Raw genomic sequence first — 8,933 nt, 5'->3', positions numbered from 1 at the left:
CTTATTGGAAAAAGCTGAAAACTGGTAACATATTTCTCTTTTACAGATTATAATGCATATATAACAATATTAAAAAGACAATTCCATATAACATTATTAAATACACCTGTTGGACAGACCAGTGTGTATACATTCAGAGACATTATCAGACTTTATGACAACATGATCTGTCTGTATTTCAACATTTTAACATTACTTTTCAAGTGACTAAAACTAATACACTCTCTAATACTTGTAGGGATAGAATTCCACTGTTTTGCTGCTGTAATTGAAAAAGCAGTTACTTAACACAAACACCAAATCAGCCACAGAAACTAATGTTGTATTAATATCATGATTATTAGCCTGGGATTGTGTGTTTTATTATAGCATAATACAGCTCACATATCTTGGTTACAGTTAAGCAACACTGTACTATTTACTAAAGTTATTAGACTTTTCTTAGTGAAATCAGTGATTACCTTCAGGTAATCAAAATACCTATTACAGTCACCCACCCCTAGATTGAATATTGTGTGATCAATAACCATAACCAAAATATCATCATAAACAAAGTCAAACGTTTGATTCCAATAGTAAAATATCATGATTTAAAATATCACTGGTAGGAGAATGTTAATATCAGCTTCAGAAACTTCAGATTATTAACAAAGAGACATTGCAGGTTTTTTATTTTATATTATTTATTCTTGTCACGTGTCAAAATGACACACGTTCACCCCTCTGAGTCTAAAAAACACATTATGGTTTGGCAAGGATCTACCACCTTTGTAAGAAAGTCATGCATTCCATTTGAGAGCATCTCCTGTGTAACACCAGTTTCGAGCCAATATTACAATAATATACATGTCATCCTTGTTGAACAATGATCAGAGTTGCATCAATTCAACAAAGAAGAAACACTGTAAGTGAATATTATTGCAGCAGATATAGAAAAATGAGTCAAGAGGACTCTTACACTGAGTGACCAAAGTTGAGATTGTGAGAAGTGATACTGCAGTAATTTTGTTTTCGCAGCCGACAATTATATTTTCCCAATTTCAGCAACACAGATCCATGAAAGAGAACTGCAGTTTAGAAAAAAATATGGACATGTAATTATTACGGTATCTTTTCTGAGTCAATCTCAACTCGATCAGTCTGTGCCCTTGCTGATGTTACACATTAATTGATGCAAACAATTTGGACATGTATCTGTGGGCTCATGTGAAGCGGCTTGATCTCTGTCAATTAGATCTTCCCAGGGTCTTCTTTGAGGGTGACTGTTCTGTTGAAGACGAGCTGCAGTGAAAGAAAGATTACAGTCACACTTCACGCTCATTACAAAAATGTTTTTTTTTTTTTTTAAACCAGAGTAGATATAATAATAATTTCTCCAAAGAACTAAAATATTGTGAAAGCTTACATCAATAAGCATTTGTAATATAAACACAACCGTTTCAAAGTTGTTCAATCTTACTGTACCTTGTCTGCAGTGCTGTCGGGGTCCAGGGAGAAGTAGCCGACTCTCTCAAACTGGAATTTGTCAAAAACCTTTGCTCCCTTTACTGAGGTATCAACTAAGGCACTGCTGATCACAAGCAGGGAATTCTAAATGACAAAAAGGAAACACATTAAGCAATCACTAAGCCCAGAAAAAAGTCAGTTGATCTAAACAGGCCTTCTGTCACAGGAGTGCAGAGGTACTTACAGGATTGATGTCACTCAGGAAGCCATTGGGCACTTCAGACGGATCCTCTGGATGTTTGTGCAGGAATCTACGAAGACGTGAGATGTTTTGGGTAACTGAGTTTTCTACATGGAATATCGATTGTGAATGACAGAGTGGTTTTTGTGACTTACAGTCTTTCATAAAGGCGCACTTCACACATCAATGGCTGGCTGACCCAGTGGATAAAGGCCTTTGGTTTCTCTGCATTCTCAGAATTGCAACAGCTCACCTCCAGTTCAACCACTTTACCCTGAGTGTCCTGAGAAACAAAGGAGATTTCAGCTGGACTAGGAAGTACTTACGCACGCACGCACACACACACAGACACACACACACCTAGAGTCTTACCTTGATGACCTTCTGGACAGAGATGACATACCCAGCGTGCCTTAGACCTACAGGCTGTTCTGGAGTCAAACGCTTGTAACCCTTTTCCAATACCTGCAAAAGGAGAGGAGTCCATCATTATCCTCCGTCTGCACAAAGAAAGTATGCTACTTATACTGTGAGGGTATTTGAGTTTTTCTCTCTGACCTCTCTGAAGTCACTCTGTTCAATGAAGATTGTGTGTGTAAATGGGACGGTGTGGCTGCCCTTGGCCTCGTTGGCAGGAAAGTCTGGCACTCGTACTTCTGACTGAGAAAGGAAGAGGACGAAAGCAGGAATATTCAGCACCGGTGATTTGAAATATCATGCAAAACACAGAATATACAGGGTACTACAAGTCCTCAGGGAGCACATGTATGTGTAATGTCTGCATATGTAAGTCATGCACAAACCTTTGAGTTCGCAGGTAGGTTAGTTATGGTGACTTTAAGTGGTTCCAACACAGCCATGGCTCTGGGTGCAGTGTCGTTCAACACGTCCCTCACACACGATTCCAGAAGGTGGGGCTCTGTCGTCGTCTGGGAAACTGTGACTCCGACCTGCCAACAGATGCAACATATCATTACAGCACCGTCCTCATGCGTTTAATTACTACGTCCTCCACCCAACCACTCATCCTTCCTTTGATTCTGCATACCCGTGCACAGAAGTTGTTAATTGCCTCTGCTGGGAAACCTCTTCTCCTCAGCGCAGTCAGAGTGAAGAGTCGGGGATCGTCCCAGTCTCTGGAATTAGAAAAGATACCTTCTACAGTTACCAAACCGATTCTATGTAGCAGGAAGACAGCTGTTGTGATTAAATTGCTGCACACCAAATCACAGTGAGAAGTATATATGATTTGAATTCCCTCATGATGTTTGACTTGTCTATCTGTTGCAAGACATCTGTGTTGTTATTACAAGAAGTGGTTATAGCTTTTAATACACTTAAGCCCTGTTCAGACATGGAATTCATAACATTGCTATTAAATTGGTCTTGGGACATTTACAGGAAGAGTCATGTGCTTGTGCGAAATAATTAAAATAATCTCTAGTTATAATATAGTTAGTAGGCCCTTTTGTACATGCTATTTTTAGTAGTTGATGTTTACCTTATAGAAATTGTAAACCTAAACTGCTGCAAAATTGAATTGATTTAAGGACGATGTCTACTCACTAGATTGTAGGGGTGGGGGAAAAAAATTGATACAGCATAGTATCGCAATATTTTCTGTGGCAATACTGTATCGATACACAGACGCCAAGTATCGATCTTTTATGATACATGCGTTGGTCAGTTTGTCTGCTTGACAATCCCATTTTGCAGGAATACAATTGAAGTGAGATGAACAAACAGAGAAATTTATCTTTTTAGATAAAACAGATGTTGACAAAGTTTCCTTTTGGAGACATAATTTGAAATTGGGAAAAATTTGAAGTTGGAAAAAAGTTAATGAATTGCAATATATCGCAGAATATTGCAATATGTTTAAAATCGCAATAATATCGTATCGTGACATAAGCATCGTGATGATATCGTATCGTGAGGCCTCTGGTGATTCCCAGCCCTACTAGATTGTATGGATTCTTTTATTTCAGTGGTTTATTCACTTCTCCCTAGTTATCCCAGAAGCCCTGACGTTTACATTAAAGAGTTGCATGTCTGAAAGGGGCTTTAGTTAAAAAGTAAATATAAAACAGGGTAGTATGTAGGTAGGGATGCACAGACCCAACTTCTTCTCTACTGACAGCTCGCTTTTCCAAAATTTAAAATCTGTATTCCACACTGCAACACTGGAACTCACTGTGATCATTTTTACATAGGGTAACATAAGATCGTGGGTTCAAGGCACACGTTTTATAATTGACAAATGTTGAACGGTCACTTTTGGCTGACACCTATTCCGCTTAATAAGTATCAGTATAGTATAGTATAGTAGTAGGGCAAATACTCATCCTCCTAACAATGTCATATAAATAGTTAAAATAAATAATTAACAGACTAGAAACAAATGGCTATTTTACCTGACAACACCAGCCTCTACCAGTCTGATGATTTTCCTCTTTGACACAACAGTGTAGGTGAGGTTCAAGCGCCCATATTCCCACTGAACTGGGCAGTATACATCCAGAGCATTACACAGCCAGTAATATGATGAACGCCTGTCACAAACACAAAGGAAACCAAAAAGGACAGTGAACATAACGATGCATTTGTGTTTCGAGCTATGACAGATCACCAAAGATCAGAAAGAAAAGTACCTGGCCTGAAACTCTTTGGTACAGAGGGAGTGTGTGATATTTTCAATGGAGTCACACAGACAGTGGGTGTAGTCATACGTGGGGTAGATGCACCTGCAGAGAAACAGAAGACACAAGAGTAAAATAAGAACACAGCTTGTTGCGTGAACAAATGTATTTAAAATGAAAATACCTGGCTTAAAAAGTACAGCAGTTTGTGTTCTCATACCATTCATCCCCTGTCCGATGATGTGGCGTGTATTTGATTCGGTACGCCACGGGGTCCATCTTCCCGTCCTCCATGACCATCTTCATCCTGAGCGTAGCCTCTCCCTCAGCAAACAGCCCCTTTTTCATCCTCTCAAACAACACCAGCGACTCCTCAATGGGTCGGTCTCTCCAGGGGGACGGAGGAGCGTTATGGCCCTTCAGTTCCTCCCCTTTCTGGTGGCACACGTACGCATGACCCCTGAAGGCAGACAAAGAAAAGAATCCGACATCATCTACTGGCTTGTGCACATTTATCAACATGGACACATGGTTTGGACACCCACCTGCGAATTAAATCCACAGCGAGGTCGTAGAGTTGCTGAAAGTTGTCGGATGCATGCGTGACAGCATGAGGTTCGTAGCCTGTGGAATACAGTAATATTGATAAGAAACTTAATGAATGTGGAGCGTACCTGAAGCTTTCATCAGATCACAAAGGCATCAATCAACAGAGTCAAACTCACCAAGCCACTCCACCATGTCCTTGATACCAGTGAAGTATTTCTCCTCCTCTTTCTCTGGATTTGTGTCATCATACCTCAAGAAACAAATGCCATTGTTTGCCTACAAGAAGAGACAAGGTTTAAAGAAAACTGCTGCATCAGAGAGGATTAAACTGCTTATGTGACAGAGGAGAGAAAGACACGTACCTTTGCATAACCAAAATTAAAATTGATAGCTTTGGCGTGTCCAATGTGAAGGATACCGTTGGGCTCAGGAGGAAAACGAGAACGTATCTAAAAGGAATTTTGTAAAAGGAAAGGGGAAAAATCAATATACATAATCATTTTGAAGTTATCCAAAAGTAACACATATAAAGTTTGTACCTGTCCACCAGTGATCTCCATGTGCTTTTTAAGCAAGTCCATTGTTTTTGGTGTGACCACATAGCCCTCAGTTTTATAGTTCTCTCCTGTATGATGGAAAGTAAGGATGAAAGATCAACATGCTTAGTAAGTAAATCCTTTAAAATTGCTCTAAATGGAGTGTGAAGAAAAAAAAAGGTCGGCAAGCAGAAATGCAACTGCATCTAATTGTTCAGGTGGTTCCTTCTTACCTGGTTTATGGAACTTCAGAGCTTCTCCTCTGAGCTGCTCCATAAGTGACTTTCCCTCCCCAGTCATCGCCTCACCTAAACAACCAACAGCCAAAGTTAAAACCAAACAAACAAACTACCTGTCACTTCAACCTTCTGTCTACTTCGTCTGCCGCTTACCATTCACTGCCACCTCCTCTTTCTTTGCCTTTACTTCATTCTCTGCGACTTTAGCTTTCTGGGGCTGCAAAACAACTGGACATTAACCACAGATGAAACCAAAAGATTAAGTGCAGTGATTTAAGGAATAGTTAGACATTTTGGAAAATAAAAAGTTATTTGCTTTCTTGCAGAGAGTTAAATGAGAAGGTCAATAACACCGTCATATCTGCATGATAAATGTGAAGACAGAACCAGCAGCCAGTTAGCTTAGCTTAGCATACAGACTAGGGAAGCAAGGGGAAACGGCTAGCCTGGCTCTGTCCAAACAGGGAAGGTTATGTGTCGGACCATTTCTTGGCTGGGCACAGGAAGAAAAGGAATAAGCATATTTTCCAAAACGTCACACTAATTCCTTTAAATAATGTGTGTTACCTTAGGTTTCTTTTCCAGGTCAGCCTCGGTCTTGGGTCCTAAGAGGTGTAGGACCTTTACGACAAAAGTCAGAGTTAGTTACAGTACACAGTGAGAATAACCGAACAACCTCAGATGCAAATATACAATAATAATGACACACACACTACTTCTAACAATAGTCTCTATTTCAAAACACACCTGCATGTCCACCTCATTTTTGACGACCTTTCCATCAGCCCATTTAAGGGCAGAGCGTGCCTCTCCTGAAACAGACACAAAAGCTCAGTGAGACATTCTGTCTGTCTGTTAAGCTTTAATGGTTTCAAACATATTTTACTACGCATCATACCCATCAGCAGTCCCATGTTGAAGTGGTACCTCTCCTTTAACAGCTGTTCCTTGTGCTTCTTGATCACCGATTCAACCTGCACAACATTCCACTGTCACTGAACACACCAGTAAAGCTGGTAATAAAGACACACTTTTGGGCAACGTAAGCTCATGCACTTACTCCATCCTCAATTTGTTCCGGGGTTATGACCACGCCCACTCCACATGCTTCTTCAAACTCCCTCTGGTTGATGGGGTCCTGAGGATGACTCTTCACAAATTCAAGTGCAGCTGCAAAAAAAGAGGGAGGAGACATTGATGGAGCAGGAAGGCACAGAAGTCATGCAGGCGGGCAGGGGGCAGTGAAAAAAAAGCCGCGGTCAAGTCGGACAGTTTACAGCCGTTTACAGCAGCCTTCAGGCTGAACAGGAAGTCACAGAAACACATCCAGTTAGGTCCGATTCTGAGTTAATAAAATATTATCAGACCCATATATCAGTCTCCAGTTGTTTTTATTATGACCGAGAAGCTGTTAAAATGCTCTACATGCAATCTGTTGCTGATGTTAATAAACAACAGACTGTAGATGATCCATAATCTGAACATATTTAGTCTCTCTGACTTCTAAACTCACTATCAGCCACACTAACATTACATGTGTTCTGTACAGAATAAACCTTTAAATCAAACAAATAGTAATTAAAATCCCTCCAATTCAAACCCCAAATCCCAGGATGCCCTGAGTCCGCCTGGGTCTTGCAGTCGTTGAAAAGCAACTGCGCTGCCTGCGTCTCAAACCTGCTGCCGTCTTGATCTTGTGAGGTTATCGCTGCCCACGTGTGCATGACGTCAGCAAGTTGGGATCAAGTCGGACACAAATCTAACCGGCATGCATTGGGCAGCGATCGCCGTGATCGATTCTGCGCAGACCTGGCCCATCTCGAACAGGCCTATTTTCTCCAGTCATTCATGTCCACAAACCTATCTCATTCATTTAGACAGTCCAGATAGTCAAGGCTGGCATTCATCCATTCTGCTTTCTCCTATGCTCTCAATGCTTTCATAGCCTCCTTCAGAGGCTATGAAAGCATTGAGAGAGACATTTTTTTACTGCACATTTTATATTCATCAAATGTATTGTATCCCAGACTTTGTTGGCACACTCCCAAATTGAATTGCATATAATGTTGAAATAATGATTTAAACCTTGTGTCCTGGCTGAATTTGGGTATTCAGTATGTTGTGTGTGGGTAGTGGTGGGTGAATAAATGCCATGGACTTCTTAAAATGTCTTTCTAATGTCAGGGAACATTGTGTAAAATTACCTGAAAGATTAATGTTAAAATATGTCATGTTTACATTTTGGTTATGATCTAGTGAAATAAGTAATTGTGCAATATTGTGTATTTTTTTATAATTAATATTGTACAGTGTGTATTATTTTATGCTGCTCTTTTAATTGCCTTTCTTTGTCTTTTTTTATGCAGTTGACTCTGAGAGATATGCACAATTATTCCAATGTATGTGTACTGTCCTGTACCTGTGCAAATGTCAATACATCTCATGAACTTGATCAGTCAGCTTGCAACATGTCAAAGATGTCAGAACTTACCTGCCAGCTGTAGCTCTGTGGTGATTTTCCACTGAACTATGCAGTCTGAAAGGAATGCCAGGCGTCTGGTGTCTTTAAGGCGAGATGCCATACTGTACAGCAATGTGCCCATGGCTTTGTCCACTCCTGATGCCCCACGGACTCGTTGGGCCTTTTGAAAGCAATGAGAAAAGACCATAATTAATCGTTTTGTCCTTTAAAATGTGTGTATGTCAATAGCTAATGAACTGTGTTACAGTCAGACAGGGAAGTGTTACTATTTTCCTTATCTTAACCGTGGGCCGATTGTCTGCAAACAGCCTTTGGAATGTGAAAATGAAAGTATAGTGGCCCAGCCTGTCACAACTACTCAAAAGTTATGAGAAACGTATCCAAAGGTAGGTAACGTTATCTCTGACCCCATAGTTAGAGCTCACTTAAAGTAAAGAAGAAATAAGGGTGGATGCAAGTGAGTTTCAAAAATAAAGTGAATATCAGTCACATTTCTGATTTCACAGCTGTCCCTCCAGGAACTTGAGCCTCCCCATATCGTTGGGTCGTACCTGAACAATTGCGTCCTTCAAGGCAGAACTCAGCGCTTCATTTTTCAGAGTTTCTTTCGCTTTCTGCTCACTGAGCCCAATGGAAGTGAAAAGTGCCACCGTATCTGCCATTTTTCCACCGATCGGAACCACTCAGACACGCCACCGCCACACACAAGTTTTCTTCTCGGAGAGAGAGCGAGGAGGGGACGACTTCCTGTACACCTCAAAGAAAAAAAAAGTACAAAAATATTAGCCAATAGAAAACCGC

The 8,933-nt window shown here is 40.5% G+C and overlaps 1 protein-coding gene across 1 annotated transcript; it reads right to left on the bottom strand.

Moving 5' to 3' along the window:
- Positions 1–661: 661 nt before the first annotated feature.
- Positions 662–8,872, bottom strand: qars1 (glutaminyl-tRNA synthetase 1). The gene is made up of 23 exons (XM_039801226.1): positions 8,684–8,872; positions 8,142–8,292; positions 6,711–6,820; positions 6,549–6,624; positions 6,398–6,462; positions 6,218–6,271; positions 5,804–5,867; positions 5,645–5,719; positions 5,415–5,500; positions 5,238–5,324; positions 5,052–5,151; positions 4,872–4,950; positions 4,547–4,786; positions 4,339–4,431; positions 4,102–4,239; positions 2,736–2,823; positions 2,491–2,637; positions 2,246–2,347; positions 2,060–2,152; positions 1,843–1,970; positions 1,691–1,757; positions 1,465–1,590; positions 662–1,281 (listed from the first exon to the last, which is right to left on the bottom strand). Exons 1-23 carry the CDS (start codon positions 8,792–8,794, stop codon positions 1,231–1,233), a joined length of 2,331 nt encoding a protein of 776 aa, XP_039657160.1. The 5' UTR covers positions 8,795–8,872; the 3' UTR covers positions 662–1,230.
- Positions 8,873–8,933: the final 61 nt, after the last annotated feature.

This window comes from Perca fluviatilis, chromosome 5 (assembly GCF_010015445.1).
Source record: "Perca fluviatilis chromosome 5, GENO_Pfluv_1.0, whole genome shotgun sequence".
Classification (NCBI taxonomy): Eukaryota; Metazoa; Chordata; class Actinopteri; order Perciformes; family Percidae; genus Perca; species Perca fluviatilis.
Note: the sequence above shows the minus strand (reverse complement) of the source record. Positions and strands in the feature narration are given on the sequence as shown.

Coding starts and splice junctions, on each gene's coding strand:
- qars1 (XM_039801226.1), bottom strand. CDS start 8,794: ATGGCAGATACGGTGGCACTTTTCACTTCCATTGGGCTCAGTGAGCAG. Junction 6,625..6,710: donor CGGAACAAATTGAGGATGGA/GTAAGTGCATGA, acceptor AATGTTGTGCAG/GTTGAATCGGTGATCAAGAA. Junction 1,591..1,690: donor TCCTGAGTGACATCAATCCT/GTAAGTACCTCT, acceptor TTTGTCATTTAG/AATTCCCTGCTTGTGATCAG.